This window comes from Cucumis melo, chromosome 9 (assembly GCF_025177605.1).
Source record: "Cucumis melo cultivar AY chromosome 9, USDA_Cmelo_AY_1.0, whole genome shotgun sequence".
In the NCBI taxonomy this organism is placed as follows: domain Eukaryota; kingdom Viridiplantae; phylum Streptophyta; class Magnoliopsida; order Cucurbitales; family Cucurbitaceae; genus Cucumis; species Cucumis melo.
In genome coordinates, this window is record NC_066865.1 from 3,308,643 (window position 1) to 3,330,382 (window position 21,740).

At 32.7% G+C, this 21,740-nt stretch overlaps 3 protein-coding genes across 5 annotated transcripts; 1 reads left to right on the top strand and 2 right to left on the bottom strand.

The window, feature by feature from the left end:
* The first annotated feature begins 1,035 nt into the window (after positions 1–1,035).
* On the top strand, positions 1,036–3,143 carry LOC103498060 (RING-H2 finger protein ATL46). The gene has a single exon (XM_008460523.3). It carries the CDS (start codon positions 1,588–1,590, stop codon positions 2,713–2,715), a length of 1,128 nt encoding a protein of 375 aa, XP_008458745.1. The 5' UTR covers positions 1,036–1,587; the 3' UTR covers positions 2,716–3,143.
* A 3,276-nt stretch (positions 3,144–6,419) lies between these two features.
* Positions 6,420–6,875, bottom strand: LOC107991628 (uncharacterized). Its single transcript, XM_017046829.2, has one exon. The coding sequence runs from the start codon at positions 6,873–6,875 to the stop codon at positions 6,420–6,422; it is 456 nt and encodes a 151-aa protein (XP_016902318.2).
* Positions 6,876–8,853: 1,978 nt separating this feature from the next.
* On the bottom strand, positions 8,854–17,342 carry LOC103498061 (folylpolyglutamate synthase). 3 transcript variants are annotated; one of them, XM_051089625.1, is made up of 18 exons: positions 16,851–17,335; positions 16,713–16,746; positions 15,907–16,065; positions 15,672–15,802; positions 15,530–15,595; positions 15,020–15,129; positions 14,635–14,695; positions 14,389–14,472; positions 14,230–14,286; positions 14,047–14,107; positions 12,369–12,415; positions 12,205–12,282; positions 11,687–11,851; positions 11,299–11,592; positions 10,630–10,708; positions 10,056–10,208; positions 9,745–9,908; positions 8,854–9,193 (listed from the first exon to the last, which is right to left on the bottom strand). In XM_051089625.1, the coding sequence occupies exons 3-18, from the start codon at positions 15,914–15,916 to the stop codon at positions 9,137–9,139; spliced, it is 1,617 nt and encodes a 538-aa protein (XP_050945582.1). In that variant the 5' UTR covers positions 15,917–16,065; positions 16,713–16,746; positions 16,851–17,335; the 3' UTR covers positions 8,854–9,136. The 3 variants fall into 3 exon arrangements, with proteins under 3 accessions (XP_050945582.1, XP_008458746.2, XP_008458747.2); XM_008460524.3 differs by lacking the exon at positions 16,713–16,746 and having other exon boundaries at positions 16,851–17,342; XM_008460525.3 differs by lacking the exons at positions 8,854–9,193; positions 16,713–16,746 and having other exon boundaries at positions 9,782–9,930; positions 16,851–17,341.
* Between the last annotated feature and the right edge of the window lie 4,398 nt (positions 17,343–21,740).

The following is a 21,740-nucleotide window of genomic DNA, read 5'->3' on the forward strand; positions in this document are numbered from 1 at the left end:
TTTTAAAATTCTATTAATAATAGAAACTGATAAATTTTTATTACTATCTATCAATGTTACTGATATAAGCATATCAATGTTATTAATATCTATTATTGATATAATTTAAAATTTTGTTATATTTTGTAAATAGTTTGTCAAATTTGCTATTTTTTTTATTTCTCTTTAATTAAGATATGTGAACTATAATAATAAGAAAGATAATAAATAAGACACACCTAAATATTTTATTAAAAATGTGTGTTAGTAGTTGAGTGTACGTTAATAACCAAAAATATCTTTTATTTGATTGTTTGTCGTTTTGGAATGTTTTATGATTCGATTTTGATTTGTAATTTTGTAAAATTTTATTGGATTATATGTTTTATCTTGAACTCTTTTGTTATTATTTTTTATTTTTGAAAAAAAACGGTGGAAGCTAAGAATTGAAAAATTAAGAGAATATTTATATAAAACAAATGAAGATACCTATATAGTTTGTTTTTGAATAAGTCCTTTTCGTACTTAAAGGAAACGTAAAACAAATTGAAGATCGTATTAATTGTAGAGGTTTTTTTTTTAATTTTTTAAAAGAAGTTTTAAAGCTATTTTTCTAAACGAGTAACTAATAATTTATGTTTAAATACTAACCAAAGAGTTATTTTTAAGCTTTTATTGAATTAAGAAATTTTTTAAATTTTAGAAAGTTTAGGAATATTTTTTAAAACAAATTTTTTTTTAAACTATTTTGATCCGAAACTAACTATAAAATATTTATTGAACTCTTTTTTGAAGGTTTACCGAAAAGTTAGAAACATTTTGAGACATTTTTTACCCAAAGGGTAAAATTGATGAACATGTTTGTAGAATATAGCCAAAAGCAAATGACTCCACATTACAAAGGAACAAGATGGTTGAACTTGAATCTACTTCACACCTCCCCTCTCTCCAACTCTTTTCACACACTACTTTGTCTCTTATGGTTGACCAATCTCTTCTCTCACGCACTCTCCTAGCTCGTGTATCTCACTCCACCTCCTCTTTTCCTTTTCCCTTCTGAGCACTTTGTCTCAGTGTTACTCTTACGGGGTTCTCCCATTTCTCTCCAATTTAGACATAAGAGAGAAAAAGGGTCCAACCCTCTAAAAACCCTCCTTCTCTCTTCTCCAAACACCTCTGTTTTAGGGTTTCTTTCTCTTGTTCCACTCAACTCCATCCTTCTCTTTCCAAATCCTTTCTTTTGGGTGTGAAACAAGGGCTTCAAATTTTAAATTTACATTAGCGGTGAGGCAGTTTGGTGAGTTTTCAATATTTTATTTATATATTCTTTTCTCCTTCTCATTATTTTTCTAGCATTCCTTTGGCTTTTACTTGGAGATATTGTCATTTTATTATCGATTAAAGAGGTCGGTTCTGTTGTTTGTGACACTTCTGGTTGTTGCTGCTTATACTTTTTGCAAATCTGGGGTCAAGAGTTTTGGGGGTTTGTTTGTTTTTGCATTGTTGGAGTTACACTGATTTTGGAATTTTGAAGGGTATGGTTTAAGTTTTTGTTATTTTGATCTGTGGAATGTCAAAAGTGGTTTTTGGAGAAATCCCATTTGAAAAATGGCTCGGATTCGACATCAAATCTTTCAAAATGATGGGTTTTTTAGCTACCCTCCTCCTTTAGCGGCTTCTTCTTCAACCCCTTTTGATGGAATTTACAATAAGGAACCAAACCCACCTGCAGTTCCATCTCCATCCTCGTCTGGTACGAGGATAAGTCCAGCAGTTCTTTTTATCATAGTTATTTTGGCTGTTTTGTTTTTCATTTCTGGTCTGCTTCATCTTCTTGTTAGATTCCTTATAAAACACCCATCTTCTTCAGCTTCTTCTCAATCTAATAGAAACCCAGAACTTTCACCTTCTGATGCACTTCAGAGACAGCTGCAGCAGCTCTTTCATCTTCATGATTCTGGTTTAGATCAAGCTTTTATAGATGCACTTCCTGTGTTTCAGTATAAAGAAATTGTGGGTCTCAAGGAGCCATTTGATTGTGCTGTTTGTTTGTGTGAGTTTTCTGAGAAGGACCAACTCAGATTACTTCCTATGTGTAGCCATGCCTTCCATGTCAATTGTATAGACACTTGGCTCTTGTCGAATTCGACGTGTCCTCTTTGTCGTGGAACACTCTTTAATCCTGGTTTTTCGATTGAAAATCCAATGTACGATTTTGACGATCTGGGTGAAGAAGATGAATGCGCTGGTAATGCAGAACACAGGTTACCTAATTGTCAGAAAACAATGGAAATTCAAGAGGTAGTGAATGAGAAAGGGGTTTTCCCAGTGAGACTAGGGAAATTCAGAAGGATGGATGCAGCGGAGGTGGTAGAGACTGAAGTTGGTGAGACCAGTAGTAGTAATTTGGATGCTAGGAGATGTTATTCGATGGGATCGTATCAATATGTTGTTATAGACGCTGACCTCAGAATTGCGTTGTCTAAAGCTCGAGGAGAGGGTGATAATAAACAGCCCTCAAAAGAGGCGGAATCAAACAGCATCTCTCCAGTCCAAGCAGATTTGGATGGAAAGAAGCTTAGTAGTGTAGCTAAAGGAGAGAGTTACTCTGTTTCGAAGATCTGGCTTTGGTCTAAAAAGGGGAAGTTCTCAGGTTCTACTGAACCGCAGATTGGTATGCCTTCTTCTCTAAATACAGACTTGCCGCCATGGTTGAGGCAAACACAAGGGCCATGATAAAAATGGCCTCAAAACTGTTTTTTTTTTCTCTTTTTCTTTTAGTTGAAAATGATCCTTATCAATGTTTGTTGTATCTATTTAGATTTTTGTCTATGAAATTACCTTGGTGCTAACTTGTGAGTTATTGACTATTACAAAAGAGTTAGTATCCATAATCCAATAGTCCTTCCTCCTACTACTGAAACCAGAAATCGTACACTTTTCTTCTGAACTGTTCTCGACTTTCTTATGATGTGAATATAGGACTTATAGAATAGGAAGAGCAATGATGTCTCGAACGTTAATACAGTAGACATGATTCAAAGGAAGTTTGGAGCAATAGATATGAACTCTGCTAGTGTGGTAGATCTTTTGATTCATTTTGATGTTTGTATTTTGAAGGCCTACAAAGATCATAATACCTATTCCTTTTCTTTTTCTTGGTATGTTTCATTTTTTTTGTTGATATTTCACTGTCTCTGTAATTGATTGTACAAACACATCTCATCATTCAATCACTTTTGAAGTTTCAGATTCTGAAATTTGTACATTTTGGGGTTTTCCTTTTTCTTTATTTTGGGTTATTTCAAATCTCCAAAGAACTTTCTTTTAGCATTTGCATATTTTAGTTTGTTAAAATCTTCCAAAGCAGAGGAGGAGAAGGCTCCAAAAGCATTCTGTCTCTCACTGCCTTGCCCTAACATTATCATCTGTCCAAGATGTGCCAATGAGTGGACCATGTCCTCTTACTTTTTTTTTTTTTTTTTCCATAGCTTTTGAACCACTTTCCCTTTCTCTCTCTCTTTCATTCTTCTTTTATGTCAATTGGAAGAAGCTTTTCTTTTATGAGGCCCCTCTTGCTTTGAAAATAATGTGGTTTTGAAGGGGATAGGAAGAGAGTGATGGTGGGATCCATCAAAGGTTTGAGGTTTCACACAATGATTTTGCATCACCCTTTTAAATGTAAGAGTTTTAGGAGTTGATTGCCGATCAGAGACAAGGGGGCTGGTTAGTGGCTTGCAAAAAAATTCCATCATTAATTTATTTTAGAAAAATAAAACCGACCTTTCGACGGTAGGTTTAGACTCCTCGACAATTGAGATAGGTTTGAACATTTACCAAACCAAACATAGTTGGTTTGGTGGCAGTTTGGATGGAAAAGAGTTCTATTGCAGCACACACCTAATTGAATATATATGCTTAAACTAGTTGAGCATTTCTCTCTTGTTAATCGAAGTTAAGGTATATGCCTAAACTACTTTTGAGTATTTTTGTCTTGTTCGAAACTTGCTCGAGTGAGTTAGCTAATAATGAAGGAGATTTTCTTATTCAAAAAGTGGGTGTTTATTAGTATTAGGGAGTAAATGGGGTCCTATTTCTATTTCTTTTTGTATGTTTCCCATGTGAAGATGTTGATCTAACTAAATACATATTCATATAATTAATTGAATTGCCAACACATTCCCTCTTTCCCTTTCTTTCTCTCTTTTGTCTTAAATGTGATTAGTTGAGCTATACTTTGAGGTGTCTAATTTTGTTTACACTAAATGGAGAAAAAGTCAGTTTAGTTTGAATTTGTCCTTTTTTTTTCTTTTTATCTTGACACCCTTCTTTTCCATTCATAATTATTTTGCATTAAAAAAATTGACAATAATTTTAGAAAACACCTTTGAGTTCTTAGCAATTAAGTTAATAAAGATTGTGGGGGAGAGGAAATTGAAAATAAAATTAGTATGTTTGATAGATGTTGGAAAAGTAGATTTGGTCTTGTTGGATAACATTATTAAAGGTAAGAGAAAAGGTTGATGTAGTGTGTAAAAATGGGTGTGTGTGTGTATATATATATATATATATATATCGTGTAAAGTAATGAAATAACATCAATCAAATGTCGATTTTGAAGAAAATTTTCAACTTTACAACTATTTTAAATTATTGATTAATTCAAATACTTAAAATGTGTAAGTCAATTAATGATTTAGGTTATATCAAAGTAGTTAGTTGTTCGAGTTGATTAAAGAGCTTTGGTGTTGATTAAAGAGGTTTGGTGTTTAAATCCATGCATCTCGAGTGATATCTAACTTATCATATGGTAGATTTTATTTTTTTTTTGCTTTGTTTATTTTGAAATATTTTAATATTGTTTTTTTTAATGTAAGCATTGAAGATTTGTTTTGTCATATTAATAGACATATTTTTTTTACTACTAGTTATTAATGCTATTTACGGATTATAAACAAGAGGGGCTTTTGTCTATCATACTTTAATTCATTGTTGTGTCTTATTAATTAACATGGGGCATTCTATTGACTATTTAACAAATACTATTTTCATTTTTTAAAAATAACCCAATTATAATTTTTCTCCTCAATAAATATGACTTAAAATATAGTAAAATGAAATAAAATAATGGAAAATTGCATCAAATGACAAAAAATTTAGAAAAAACCAACTCATAACACCTCTTTTTTGCATATTTCAAATATGACAAATATGACAAGTAATTAGATATATCAGAGGGTTATCCGCTTTTAAGTTTGTTAGTTTTGCAATTTAAAAAATATAGCTACATGAGTCTTATTATTATAATTTTTTGTTATTTTTGTAAAAGTTCCTAAAATATTTATAGAATATAATAAAATATCACAGTCTATTTACAAAATCACCCACTCCAAAAAATAGAGTAAAGCAGTAATTGACTTCATTTCTAACAAGTATTTTCTTTTTAAAAATATTTTATCATTAATCGAACTCATTCTTAACCAAATATGTTTGAAATGAGTCAAATAATTTTTTAAAGAAACTTACTATAAAAAGTTGGTTACAAATAATCAAATAGGCACATTTTTTCCGATCACAATAACTCATCATGAATCTAACTAATATTTTAAACCCTAAGCTTTATAAGTGTATGTGTTTGATTTTGTGGGGTCTAAAGTTTTAATGATGTTATATTTCCAACTTAAGGTCTTAAACTTTGTAGAGTTGCATCTTAAAAGATATCAATATTTTGGCCTTAAAATAACTACAACCGACAAAATTAGTCTTTTAAACTACATACTTACAAATCGATTTATTTATTCTTTTTTTTTTTTCAAATTCTTTTACTTTACAATTATAATGTGCATTTACCACATTAAAGTTTCAATAATACAAAGAATCACTCACCAATACTTTAGACAAAAGAAATATCGAACATGTCAATAATATTTGACACAAAATTGATAGTTAGTGAAGAAAACAAAGATAAAGTAGTTAGATTTGAATCCGAGTCTCAAACAAAATGTGTGTGTGTCAATGAGGATCCAACGAGGTAGGTGAATTGTGGCCTCTATTAAACTTTCTATCATAATAGGATTCACAAAGACACAATAATCATATACAAATTACAATCTCAAATTTTACAAAATCATTACAATCTTTTTTTTTTTTTTTTTTTTTTTTTTAAGTATATATATTATATATATAAATAAAATAAAATAAAATAACCTTAAAAAAGAAAAAAGAAAAAAGAAAAGAAAAACCGACTTTTTTAATTTTTTACGATGGCCAGAAATTAACCCAAATTCAGATTCATAGTTTCCATCGTCCCCAAAACGGCTAATCTCCCCACCGCTGCTCCTCCGCCGGAATCTTTCCGAAGGCCACCGCGTACGGGGGCTCCGGCTAGACCCAACCGAGATTCCAAAGGCAATGCCGTCTATTCCGCCGCAACTCCGGACTCAAATTAAGGACGGACTGTCCTTAACAAGGTCCATAGACGATTTAGCGGAAGCCGGAATGGCTGCGAATCGAGTAGAGAAGTCACGTCGTACAAAATCATCGGTGAAAGGATCTTCACGAGCCGGACCTTCATCGAAATTAAGAGAATAACTGAGGGGATCGTAACGGAAAGTAGATTGACGGTTTCGATTCTTATGAAATTGACGAATGAAGGTTTTCCATTTAGGGCCAGCGACGATTTCAGACCATTCGCGAAATCTCTTCCAGCCTCTAAGCCACCATTCATCGTCGTTATCGGCAGCCCTAATTCGCTCCCACCATGACTGTGAGGAATTGGATCTCAGGCAAGGGATCCAGAAACAACAACCATGGGTAGCGAAAACGGCGTCGTGAAGGTCATTGCTATGGAAGCCATTTTCGTCGGAAGAGAAGTCGGGAGATTGGGCTAGAGACATCAAAAAAGGTAATTGGATGTGTTGGAATCGATTTGCAGAAATTGAATCCAATTCCTGCAAATCAATTCGAACAGAGATTCTTCTCTATTCTCTATGAATCTGAAAAGGAGAGGGTTTTTCTTTTTCTTTTTTTTTTTTTTTTTTTTTTTTTTTTTTTTTTTGGAGGGGGAAGAGGAGGTGTTGTTGTCGTAATTAATTATATAATTATGTGATTAGAAATGGAAGAATTAGGGGAAAATAGAAACGGAAAATAGGCTGGAAAAATTGAATCTTTATTACCATATATGCCACTAGCCAGATGTTTTAGTCACTTTTTTTTCTGTTTTCTATTTTGGATGAAAAAAATGGCCTTTTTATAGTTTTTTAGAGACATTTTCATACATAATTAAATATCACGGTCTAATCTCTAATATAAACATCTCAGGTGGTATTATATCTCATTCTTTTACTATATTTATGAATAATTTTTCGATGATTGGGTTATTTAAAATAATTTTTATAATTTAAAGCATTTTTAAATATAACAAAAAAAATTAAAATTATTTACAAAATATAATAAAATCTATTGAACCTTTCCTAATCTAATAGTAGGAATTTGTTTACCTTCGCTTTGTTTTTTTCAATATTTGTCATTGACGTTGATCAACAAGTGTTGGTGTACAACAATCTTTTTTTCCTTAATTTAGGAAGTGGTGACAATACTTCTTTTCATATTTTAAATTAAAGTTGAGAATAAATATTTAAATTAATTGTGATTTTGGCATCTCACATTTTATTTATTGTAACTTAATACTTTATTATCATAAAAATATTAAATCAGATATCAAATCATGTAGTTTTGAATAAAAATTGTAAAAGAGAGGGTAAAGGATATTTTTTTTTATTGATAAGAATCTATTTCTGTTTAATTGCCTATGAACTTCTTTGTATCAAGAATGCTCCTAAAGTTTTAGAAGTTTCAAAAAATAGCCCGAACTTCCAAAATGAGTTAAAAAGATATGAATATATACACTAAGTTTTAGATGATTTTGTGGAAAAAATATTAATGAACGTTCAAAAATTTTAAAAATAACATTAACTTAGTAAATATCAACAAAATAGTCACAGCTTAGTATTTTATATATATATGGTTTTTAAGTTGCCAAATGCCAACAGATTGAATTATTTTGTTAATTTCCAGCTGTGTAGCCTGCAGCATTAGTTTAATTTGTGTTGCTTCATAATGCTTTTCCATTTTCTGCTCTTCGTGGATTACATATAGTTTTTAGATTGAAATTATGTTCCTTTTTTATTATTATTTTCTTGAGGTTTGCAAATTTGAGTCAATCACATCAACCAATTTGAAAATTACCAACTTAAACTACATGACTCATCCCTAAACTATTTTATTAAAGACTAAAGTATCCTTCCAGTTAGTTTTAGATGGAAATAATTAATATTATGTCAAAAATATCTTAAAATTTCAAAAATTTTAAAAATATTTTTAAACAATGATAACTCTGTTATAACCCCTTTGTTAATGACCATTGAAGTTTAATACTATTTTTTGTTCAATAACATTAGATTACACCAACTTACTTAAGTTTTTAGGTTAATTGTGATTTAATATGATATCAAAATACATGTCAAAAGACATCATGAGTTCAAATTTAGCCTAAACATTAGCTAATTTGTTAGGGCATACCTACCCCAAAGAGACCTCGTACTGGAATCAACTCAATCTCAAAAAAAAAAAAAAAAAAAAAAAGAAAGAAATAATAAAATAAAATAATAACTGACACAACAACCTAGGCAATTCAGTCATCCAACTGACAAGATGCTAAATTCTTGATGATGTTAAAAAAAACTCAAGTTGATGTCAGATTTAGATCTTGTGCTGTAGTGGGTTATAATATTTCTATAACCTTTTTGTTCAATAAACTTATTAGTTACTATTAATGATAATATAATATCTAAGAATATTATTAGGCAGAAACAGTGAACCAACCCTGGAAATGTGATACATTAAGAATAGTTTCTATATTACCAATTTTCATTATTGCTCAGTTCTGAAGCATAAGAATAATTAATGAAATAGAGAACAAATGTGGCCCTGATATGACCAATATTACCTAAATTCTTGTGGTCTAATTATTTAACAAAAATGGTGTTGTGGCTCAAAATCTGAGAAGATGAATGTTCAAGAGAAATCTAGCACCCAGGTTCTTGTCCCCCAGCCAAGCTTAGTCCCATCACAATGAACTCCAAACAGATCCCATACTTCACTTAATTAATTTCAGTACATCTCCCACAAGATGCAAGGATCCAGTTACAAGAACCTGAAAAATAGAAAGCGCAAAATATTCCTCCTTAATCTAAGTTCAATGATAAAGAAGAGTCGATTTGGAATGACTCTCTTGGTATAACATATTCATGCATTTTCTTTTAACAATATCGATACTTCTAAAAGGTGTTCTATTTTCTCGTAGCTTGCATTTGATACCCAATAAAGTAAATCTTGGTTTTCTTTTTCTTGTGATGGATCCATAAGAGAGGTTACATGTCAAGTGTCTGCTTGGGCCTTGGGATCATGTTTTCTTAGGGCTATTTTGGATGTACAATCCAATTTCGGTAGTGCTTGGAATCTTCCTGGAGATATTGAAGTTTACTTTCATTCTTTATCTTAGCAGGGTTTAGGGTTTAGCTAGTAAAAGTATGCCTTTAGCCTAAAAAATCTTACATTGGGGGTAATGATCTATGGTCTATGAACAAATGGTACAAAAACCAACTTAAGTACTTTGACTTGTCCCAAATAACTATTGTCAATTAAAAAATATTGGATCATTTTCAAAAAAAGAAAAAAGAACTCATTTTCTTGAAAAGGCATTACCTGAAGTCGAACGGACCGATTCTGCTGCAAGACACTATCCCGGAGCCATTTAATAGCCAGTGGAAGAGAAGAAAACACTGTGCTATTCTCACAATTCTTACCACCCACTTCTGCTTTTTCACTTTCTTCTTCAAGTACAGCACTAGTCCCTTTAGAATCACTTCCTGATATGTCAAAGTACGTAAGCTGTTTGGGGAAGGATAAAGAATGGTTCCAACAGTTCAAAAAAGGTTCTTAAAAAAAGAGGAATCCAAACAGTTCTAAAAAATTAGTTTGGTTACAGGAAAGTCATTGGCATAAGCCAATAATACCTTTGTCACATGGCTTGGTGTTTTCCCATATCCTTCGAACATGAAACTGCCAAGAAAGGTCCACTTGCCCATCTGTTTCTCGTAAACCATGGGTTCCAACCTTGTTAAAGACTGATGTATTTGGAACAAAGAGTGCTTTCTTGAAGTTGATACCTGAGTTATATAAGAAAACTTATTTTATTAGTCTATGAGTAATGTTATATTTAGTACCTAAAGTATACTCACTCTCATTTTGAATCCTGAGATATCCATCCTTATCCCTGGGTCCATTTTATTTTAGCATGCCAACAAAATCTGTTCAAGTTCTCTTTACCATTAACAACTAATAAAAAAGTTAACATGGATGATCACATTGGAGAAAATAATCATCTTGCAATGAATGAGAGGTTTGAGGACAAGAATACCTTGAGCAACCAGAATGAGAACTGATATAAAAACCAACATATGAGTTGAGCCTTTTTTATATTGGCTTTATATCTTAAAAAAGCACACACACATAGATGTAGAAATTATTATGTGTGAATCCCTTCTGACCACCTGACTATTCAGTTGCAAGAGTTTGACAAATACATACCATTATTTGCACACGTTTTGATCAGAGGTGGAAGAAGCAATTGTGGATCTCGCACGGCCATACAATTGAACAGTAGTACCTACAGTGTCCAACAATACTAGGTTAAACAGCACCTATAGAAGTTGAAGCGCCACATAAGTGAATATGAGTTAAATGCTTATCTTTATGGAAGGTAGAACTAGAAAGGAGGGCTTAAACATTTAATGGATGTACTTAGAATATAGCTGTTAAAGTGAAGGGAAAATTCTGTCTCTTATACTTTACTCGAAGGAAATATCAATAAGAGTCAATCAGCTTGTTAAGCCACTTCTCCACTAGGAGAGGTTATGGTCCTGAAACTTCACACTTCCGCAAAGGAAGACAATAATTGTTCCTATCTGAGTTATGACTATTAATTTTAATCCTAGTCTGAATCCCTTGTACTGTGAGCGATAGACCACCATAACACTTTGAAGGCGAGGGGAGACCCTGCCGGAGTATGTTTTTTTTATGTTAGCAAAGGAAAATTTCATTGTTCCTGATCTCCCACCTTTCGATATATTGATTCAAACCCAATAATGCCATGTGTATAGGTTTTCAAACTGAAACTATCTAATTTAGTTACTTATGGTCTACTTTTTCTTAACAAACAAATGAGCTTGGAAAAGTCGAACTTAAGTAGATGTCTACCTGTACTGATTTCTTCCTTGCTTCATCGTTATCATATCCTTGAAGTTTATTTGAAGATGTACCACTACCATTATCCTCCGACTGATTTTTGAAATTGCCTAGCTGGTTATGTCTTACTGCAGCAGAAAACCATCTACCACAAGCCTCCATGCTCTCAGGACTATGGGCTCCATCCAAATAAAATACAAGATCGTCTGAGGATTCAACATCAGTATATTTATCAGGAACAATCTGTGCTCGTCCTTCAAAGCTGGCAGTGGTAAGGCCTTCTATGAACTGCTCAGGCAAACACCTCTGACAACATATATTTTTTTTTTAAAGAAAAAGAATCAGAAAACACAAGAAAATGTTATGGAAGACTGAAAACAAATCTCCATGTAGAACTTACACTTTGCTCTACATATGACAGTTGGGAATGGCCAGTCCTGCGAAGCCAAGTGGAGGATAGGGCAACAGCAAGACCAGCATTTAGATACTGGTGCTCGCCTTCAAGCCCAAGTTTACGACCGTGAAGTAGCTTGGGATCCAATGATGGCACTACTGTAAGTTGCACCTGTGGTGCAAAATTGTTGCAATTCATTTTGAGGGAAGGTTGTACCATAAACATTTCCTAGCTGGTATAGTACCAATCAGCCCAAATTGATATAATAGTGTCAGACTTCAGCCACATAGTCATGTAGACGTGAAAAAGCATAGATTATTACAAGAAATCATTTAAGCTCTCATTTAGTGTAGCAAACAGAACATTCAGATTGTACGAATTTAACGTGACATTGTTTCAAATGTCCTAGAATGAACAATTCATATTCATGTAGTAAAATAAAATTCAAACATTATGGTAATTATAGGATGAACAATTCAGATCAGGTTTTATGGTGATTATAGGAATGAAGATCTCTCACATACATCCAACTGCGAAGCCTTATCTTTAAGCACACGCATGGCTTCATCAGGTTGAAATACAGTAAAAGCCGGAGCCTCATGCTGTACCAAAGTGAAAGGACAACAACAAACATTAAATTGATTAGTCCTAGTCGCTCATACTTTAAGGAAAGTTGTTTGAAGCTAACCTTAAAGATACCAGCTTTCTCTGAAGCTATCTCACCAAGAGTGTTTCCTATTTAGAAAATTCAAAGCAGAATGAAATCAAAGAACTCATTGTCTTAATATATTCATCCTTAGTATCACGTTCGTTCAAGTATGACAAAATAACTGCTTGCTTTTGAACTTAGACAACTAGTGAGTACTTCTCTCATTTCTTTCCTAGTATCCCAAAATCCCACTGAGTACGTACACAGCATTCCATAATCAGGATCATTATTTGAGCCACTGACTGTTAGCTTACACATATTCGTTTGCACTCTTTAAATAACTACAATTAACATTATCAAAACCCTCTATTTATTATAGTTGTTACTATTTTACATTTATCGTTGTTACTGTTTACTACTTTCTTTTCAAACTATAATAGTTTATATCTCAAACACTTAATATTATAATCAAATTAAAATAATCTATACTTCAAAAACAAATTATTACGATTAAATTATAATAACATATGACTATGATGAGGTTAAATTTTTACACTTAAAATTTTAAGGTGTAATTTCAGCTATACACCCATATTTAATGGATGCCTTTTACAATTTGCCTACTCTTCGTTTAGAATTAAAATCACCATCCAAATTATATTAGCTTATCATTTTTGACCAATTTAAGACTCAAATATTTTTCCAATATTGTAATTCGAATAGGTAGTAACAAAAATTTCTTAAACAATCTAACAATAAACCAATAATTACTTAGTGGAAGTGGAAAGTCGAAAATACAAATATCAAAATAATATTTGAACCAAAATTAAAAAAACGACAAATGGTAAAACAAGATGCCCAGCTCTGAAAACTGATCCCTTTCCCTGCCCTTATTTACATTTCTGTCCCTTTCCATTTCTTTTGCAATTTTGCAACTCCACACCCTTTGAGACTGTCTATGCATTTTCCGTGAAACATTTTTTTGGGCCGTCTTTCACGAGCCCAATATGCCAGTCCACCCATGGTCGTACTTATCCCGTTTGTTTATGGGCCGTTAACTAAAAATATACGGCCCACTTCCTCGTTCAGAACTGGCCCATTCTCAAGACCGAGTTGAGTTGTATCAAAAAGAAGACAAATAGTAGATGACACTATCAAGGCTTGGAAGTGTTTAGAACTAATAAAGCCTTGAGATTGATGTACTTTTTTTTTCCCCTTCAGGCGAGTGGTCTAGGATGAGCACCTTCAAGGTAATGAAAGCCATTATAACTGATATGCATGCTAGGGTCTACTTGTAACTTATCTATAACTGATACAAGACGTTTCCAAGTTCAAGTAGCTCTTGTCCATTCTCCAACTAGAAGTAATGACAAAGCACAATATAGAAAGTAGAAAAAGGTTTGGTTGAAGTATTTCGGCACTCTCGAAATTGTAGGGGAGTTATCTTCTTTCTTTTGCTCTTTATTTTTCAGCTCGTTAAAGTTGGTCTTGAGACGTTGTGGTTTGGTGTACTTTGTTCCTACTTGAAGATTATATATATATTGATAACAGAGGCTATTCCCCCGAGTTTCTAGTTCTTGTTGAGATTTTCTGATTGCATACTTAACCGTATCAAACAGGATGCAAACCATTTATGCTCATGCATAAGCCAAAGTAAACACAAACACTATCATTTCTTTTCCATGAAAAGGAATTCTCAAGGTTAAGAGAGGCTAACCAAGAAGTTCCATGTGGTCGTAACCCAGAGAAGCTATACCACATACAATGGGTGCCTGGACCTGAAAACATTAGAATCTATGAAATGGCTATAACTTGATATGAGGTTTCTACTTCCTAAAATACATGAAGAACAAATGACTTGAAATAGTTTATTATTTAAACCAAAAGAGAAAGATCATACCACATTGGTTGCATCAAAAGTTCCACCTAAGCCAACCTCCAATATAGCTACATCCACCTTCATTGATGGCAATAAAACATTATCCTTCTAATCCCCATAATAAATTGACCAAAGAAAGCTTGTCCAGAAAAAAGATCAAAATAAAATTAGGCATCAAACCTGCTCATCTGAAAATATTTTGAATGCAAGTAATGCAAGAAAGCGAAACAAGTGAGGCATCGGTATGTTCTCACTAGTTTTCTCCTGCAGAAATTAAAATTGTATAGAATCAGAAAAGGTTAGGAAAATAGTAATCCAAGAAATCTAAAATGAAACCACTTCACTAATAATACAGTATTACAGCTTGCAACTTTATAGTAGTCTGAGAAATATAATACAGTTGAATTAGATTGACTAGTGAAATACCTTTAACCTATTATAACAGCACCAGAAATAGGTTAAAAATTTCTCTTCACTAATATCAATGCTGCAACAAAAAATTGGAGCAAAATTAATAAAGTAAAATAATATTTATAATTAATGAATCTATTATCAAGAAGGTAATCAAGAGTCTGCAACTTCAAAATGGAAAAGGAGCTTAAGCTTTGCATGTAAAGGCACTTGATACAGAAATAAAATAAGACAATGTGATGCAAGCTGTTGCAGCAATGGAAAAACGATGGCTGTACAATGAAGACAATCATCTGCCTCATCTCAAACAAAAAAGGTAGCTCTTTGTAGACGAAGCTACCCGAGAGACCAAGTTCTCCCCTTAAGAACAACAAAACTATGTAGTATGCAAAGTAGTTACCCATCCAAGCGAAATCTTTCTCGGATATCAATAAGGTGAGGAGAAGTGAAAAGGCCAGTGCGGAAGCCACAATTACGCAATATGGATTCAGTAAAGGTGCATGTAGATCCCTATGCAAGTCCCAATAAAAGGAAAAATTTCAGTTAACACAACATCATTTTTGATAATAAATTTATAAGCAAATTTTTAAAAAATAAGATAGAGACGCTAGTAAGTGTGAGGAAAATCGTCCGCAAGAAAATGGACTTCAATGAAGCAACATTAATGTTGATTAAAGACAATTTGACAATTGTTAAGTTACATTTAGTTCAAAAATTTAGATGGATAAATTAAGGTAAAGTTAATCCTTTTAATATATGTCCAACACTCCACCCCAATGCTTTACCTTAGATATCAACATAAGATCCCCTTGCTTGAATTCTTGAAAAATTAACATGAGATGTAAAGGAAATATTGTAGCAGGGCCCAGGGGTTCTAATTTCACACTTCTTGCATAAATAATAATGATACCTTGCCTTTGGTGCCAGCTACATGAATGACCTTCATTTGCGACATGGACTCCTCCAAATCAAGCATCTATTGTATTAAATCAACTCAATGATCATCAGCCCCAGTATACCAGCAACAATGAAGTGTTAAGTTTAAGTAATACCTTTACATATTCAAACATCAACTCAAATCGATCTCCAGATTTATCACAGCGTCTACGGTTGACAATCAATGAGGATAGTGCATCCAATGCCTCTTCATAGGCCATCTGTGAGTCTTTCAATGTCTCATTACCTTCAAAAGCACCAATCACAACCCACAAACATTTTCAGTTTTACACAACAGAAATGCTTAAGACATTCTTTTCAAACATTATTTTCAGATTAAGACATCTATACCTTCTACCATGGTTACGAGATGACCCCCAAGTTCTCTAATATCTTGAGGATTCAGGGTAGCTTAAAATTACACATCCACCAGTCCAAAAGATTGAATGGGCTGGGCACCGGAGAGCACCATCTTCTTGTTGTCTCCCCCAACACTTGTTATTCTTCAATCTGCAAAAAAGCTTATGGATTTCAAAAGCGAGAAAAGCATATAATATTCCAGATATACCAATCCCTTCTCTAAGAACCTATGATTAACTTTTCAGAAAATTTCCAGACAAATTCTTTCAATTTCTTATTTTGTTATGTTCAACTCTATGTACTTCTCAATCTGTAGAACACATTACAAAAATGACTATAACAGAGTTTCTGTTATTTGTATTAACATCTACTCAGAATGTTTTTATGCGGTGTGCGTTGTTAATGATTTAATTACTATCTTGGTAGTTCCAGAATATTTTAGTTTATGCTCTACCAATTATCTAGATATACCAAGAAAGATGTTCGGTCTAACGAAGCTACTACGAAATATTTACATGTGGTGGGGGCAAGTTCTTTTATTCTAATGCATGGTTTTGAACACATAAAACAATCGAGAATTTCCGATTTACATAAAAGCATCTTCTATTCTATTCACTAATTAGAATTTCGCTTCAGATTAGGTAGTATTTTCTTACACATTTACATTCTATTCATAGCTCTCTTCATTGTCTAGCTATTTCCCTGGTCGAACTATGAAATCATTCGATTAGACATCAAATTTCCTATTTCCTATACAACGACAACAAAGAAAGATAGATTCCTTCATTCTTCTCCACCTTGATGCAGATAGATTCCTTCATTCTTCTCCACCTTGATGCAGAAAGTAATTATTCATTAAACACAGCCAAGGCGGGCATAACTCAATTGGCATGAAAAGAAAAATGTTAATAAAACACAATTAGAAATTCAATTACCATTTATTGATTGCTGAGATAAGAACAGAGGTCGAAGGGAGAAAAGGGTCATCGTCTTTTCATCAAATGCTTCCTGTCGATAACCGGAGGGAGGGTAATGCGGCGGAGAAAGTGAGGGAAATGGATTGTGGGTCAAAAGGAGAAGCTAAGGAAGAGAGAAAGAGAGAGTAATATGAGGAAAAGGGCTATGTGGGGGTGAAGTGAAGAAGCGTTTGGACCATGAAAACAGAGGATAAAGAGATGGTTTTGGCAGGATTCGAATTGGGGATTGTGAATATGAGGAATTGGTTGAATGGATTAAGAAAGAATAAGATAAAAAGTCGCTGAAAATTGTTGATGGGAATTGGGATGGTGGAGAGGTCGAATCAATGTCGTTGGAATTTCCCTACCGCGGAATTTCATAAGCAAGTGAAAGCTACGAGCGACATCGTTGGATATGACGAACTTCCATTTTCGCTCTCCATCTACGACTGACCGGTTTAAATTCTTTTGGTTCGATTTTTATTTTTAAAAATTCTCTCAAATGTTTGTGAGAAATAGCATTTATTTTGTTTTATATCTCAAAAGGACTTTTTTAAATAATATAAAAAATAGGATAGAAATGAAAGTATCGACAAAAATAAGGTAAAGTCAAAATTAGAAATGATTACAAGACTCAAGTGGCTTAAATGCCTCGAGGAAAGAGAAAACAATACTCATGCCTTGGCTAGAATAAGAGGGCGGCTCACTCTCGACTGGAAATGGAAGAATCGGCTCGAGCGGCTTGGACTTGCGAACAAATGGGTTCGTCGAAGGGGATCAGCGTCCTTGTGCAGCGGCGTGCGACGGAGGAAGACGGAGAGAGATGCAGAAGCTCGACGTGGACGATGGGTTTCGCGCACGACAGCTACATCTTCCTTGACGGAACGAGAAACAGCTACACCGATGAAAACTCGCGGCGACTTCGTCTGAGTCATTGACGGTGAGCGACGAACAAGGTGATCGGAGATGGGCAGCTAGGGTCTCAATCTTCGATCATTACAAGAAAATGGAGGTCTCCCGATGCACAAAAGCGTCAGGAGATATATGAAAAGCATCGAAAAATCCTTTTCCGACGCACAAATCCGCGTTGAGAATGGCGTCAGGGGAAATGAGTCGAGAGAGGATCTCCTGATGCATAAAATATAGCGTCGGGAGATCCCTTGACATCTTATTAAATTCACATTTCCAATTTTAATTTAATTGTTTCCTTATTAAGAAACTTGTTATTCTTTATTTATATATATATATATATATATATATATATATATATATATATATTAAATATCCTAATTTACAATTCTAAAAATGTTTTTCCTTATTAAATTGATATTTTTCAATGCTAAAAATATGTTTCTTTGTTAAATTAAGATCGCATCAAAATTTTAATTTGATTTTTTTTATTAACATTTTAGTTTTCAATTTTAATTGTTCGATATTTAATTTTTTTTTTTGTGAATTTATTTTTTTAAAGGTACACGACTTCCCTTGAGTAGGTTAAATTGGTCAAAATATGAGTGACTTGGATTAATGGAAGTCATGTATCCAGTACACGACTTCCCTTTGTTTACAATAGTTTGAAGTTATACCTCATTTCTAAAATTTCTTTTCATAATATCCTATTTTTGTCATTATTAAAAAAAATCCATTATTTTAAAAAATACTCCTATCAAAAGTAGCGTAGTTTTAGAAAACTCGTAATTTATTTTTTATAGGTCAATCTCGACCGAGATCAACACCGTGATTTTTCCCAAATTTAAAAACTTCTTTGAAGGAAATTTCTCTATCTCTCTCGATTGAGTGTGCCGCCGAGATAGTGCGTTTTTTTATTAAAAATTAAATTAAAGACAAAGAAACCGAACAATATAACAAGAGACTTTGGATGTTAGAATAATTTTGCTTACAAACTTTTGTTCCTTGAGATTATCAGCAAGAACAACCTTAAAGAAATGGGGATTGTTCCTTCTATAACTAAAATTGAACTTTAAACTAATCTATGATATATTTGTGTTAGCTTTAATGAAGTCTTTATGGTGTGTCTATCAAACAGGTCAACCAACAACCTCTATGATCCAACAGACCAACATTCAACACACACAAAATCTTTCAAATCTTTTCATCCGATGAAACATAAAGAATCAAGTCTATTATTGTAGAAAGAAGCCGTGAGGTTGAACTCAACTTGCTCAAGAAAAAGTTCAATAATTTTCTTCTATATATTGACTAAGAAATGACTGACCTCCAAAAAAGTAATGGAGGAGCTTCCATGTTGGCAATCTTCTTTAATTTATGGTTAAGATATTTTCCTAAAAATAACTAAAAATTGTCTAAGTCTTAATTTTTAGTTTTCATTTTAGCTTCTATTTTTAAACTCGGGGACATCTCGAGGCAACCTTAGCCCAAGATCATATTACATAATGCTTATGTTTTTTTAGTTCAGAGTCATCGTGGGGCAACTTTGGCCGAGGATCATTAACATAATTTCTTAAAAATTTTAGCTTTGTGCATCTCGGGGCCACGATGGCTCGAGAACAGTTAACCTAAATGCTTTGAGATGTCACTGAGAGAGTGCGTTTTCAACTTGGGACTCTCGTGGCAAATTTGGCCCGAGAAGAGTTAACCTCAAGTTCATATTTTTAATGAAAACATACTCTCTCGGTGACGCACTCGGTCGAGAGAGACCGAGAAATTTTTTTCAAAGAGTTTTTAAAATTTGGAAAGAATCTTGGGGGAATCTCGGCCGAGATTGACCCTGTGAAAAAAAAATTACAAATTTTCTAAAATATGCTACTTAATATTAAAGCAAAAGGCACTAGTTTTGTCAATTTTTCAAATTCTCCCCTGGTCTTGAGTTATACGATTATATGTAATACGTGTTTTTGATCCCTTAATCTTCAAAATCGATGTTTTAATCTTTCGAGTTTTTAATGAGCTTAAAAGGTTTATCCCTTAAAATTAAAGATGAAAATTAAACAAGACTAGATTTCAAAATTGTTCTTTTTCAATGAAAGTTTGGTGAAGAAAGAGAGCAGCAAACAATGTAAAGCCGAAAAAAAGAAAGAAAAAAAATAAATATAGGAGAGTTTTGTAACTCTCCTATTGTTGAATAGCCGAAAAAAAATGGATATTTTTTGCCAACATACTAAGATAGAAGGAAAGAAGAGGCAGTTTTTGAATAACTGAATAAATAAATTTAAAATTCTATTTTAAAATTGTGATCCATTATCATTATAATTTTCCTTTCTCTTAGTGGAATGGACATTTTAAACTCTTTCTTAAACAGTTTATTTTCAAAACTCATGGACCAAAACACATGTATTACTTATAATTCAAAGAATAAAATGGTAACTTTTTCAATTTTTTATAATATATATTTGAATTTGCATTTAAAAGTTAGGGTTTGTTTAGTAACTTTTTTTTTTCTTTTAACTGTTTTTAAAATTAATTCTTAAAAATAAGGAGTCTTTTAAAAAAATATAAAAAAGCGACAAAATATTTACGCTCTATAAAACAATTTCAAAAACGAAAAAAGTCCATAGGTCCACCGTGTAAAATACTAAAAATACCTCGTCAACCACGCCGTCATAACGCACACGTAATATATTTGTCATCGTTTAGATATGAGTACAATTTATCTTTTCAATTCTATCGTTTAATTATGTTACACGATCGTTTAATTTGATTACGTTTAAATTTGGTTACACGACCATTTAAGATTTGGGGACCCAAATCTATTTTTTTTTTTCAAAATTTGGTACAAGATGTTTTTAATTCTTTTGGTACACGATCGTTTAGTTTTCTTTACACGATGGTTTACTTGTTTTACACGATCGTTTACATTTGGCTACTTAGATCCAAATGATTTTTTTCAAGATTCTTTATACACGATTTTTTATTTTTTTACCTCATTGTTTATTCTTTTACACGATAGTTTACATTTGGCTACTCCAATCTAAATGATTTTTTTTTCAAGATTCTTTATACACGATCTTTTAGATTTTTCTATTTTTTGTACACGACGTAAAAAAAAGAAAAACGATGGAAAGAAATGACAGAGAAAAAAAAGAAGAGGAAAAGAAGAAAAACGATAGAAAGATTAAATGACATAAATAAAGAATTGAAAAATAAGAAAGATGATGGAAAGAAATTGCAGAAAAAAAAAATAGGAAAGAAGAAAGACGAAATGTAGGAGGAAGATGAAAGAAATAGCTAATAAATTTTTTATTTCTTAATTAAGAATTTTTTTAAAAAACTTATGAAAGAAAATTGAAGATGGAAAAAAGAAGTTTTAGACAAATATTTGTTTCTAAAAAACAAAAAACAAAATCAGTTACCCTACATGCATATATAGTTTTTGTTTTTAATAAAAAAAATTAAAGAAAAAAGTAAAACTAAAACTAAGAATGACTACCTAAGAAGGAGTAGTAGGAGGTTGAGAAGCCTTGACCCCTAGACAAAACGCCTAGGCTGAATGTGTGCTTCCTTGCCTTGTATCTCGCATAATGTACTGGTATCTCGCCTGGTCAAGTCACCTACTTATCACCTCGCCAAATGACCAAAAATGCTCGGTGGTCAGAATGCTTGATTTAATCGCCGGGTCAAAATGCAAAACGCAAATTACTGCAAGAACAAAAACTAGTTAGAAGGGTTGATTCGCAAACTTGCTCTCTTTAAGACGTTTTATGACTTTGCTCCTTTATGCAAACATAATCCAAATGTCTCGTCGTTCAAGAATAAAATAGTCGTGTTCTTCAATTAGTTTTGCATCACAACCAATCAGAATCTCAACACTCAAAATAGACACTATTTGCTCAGAATCTCACAAAGAAAGTTGTAATAGAGAGTTTTCTTACTTGTAATTTTTCACTCCCA

Excerpts from the sequence above, each read along its gene's own strand:
- LOC107991628 (XM_017046829.2), bottom strand. The coding sequence starts at position 6,875 with ATGTCTCTAGCCCAATCTCCCGACTTCTCTTCCGACGAAAATGGCTTC.
- LOC103498061 (XM_008460524.3), bottom strand. Across the intron at positions 14,696-15,019 it reads GAAAGATTTCGCTTGGATGG|CATTGATATTAGTGAAGAGA; the intron begins GTAACTACTTTG and ends TTTTTGTTGCAG. Across the intron at positions 14,473-14,634 it reads GCTGTTATAATAGGTTAAAG|GAGAAAACTAGTGAGAACAT; the intron begins GTATTTCACTAG and ends TAATTTCTGCAG.
- LOC103498060 (XM_008460523.3), top strand. The coding sequence starts at position 1,588 with ATGGCTCGGATTCGACATCAAATCTTTCAAAATGATGGGTTTTTTAGC.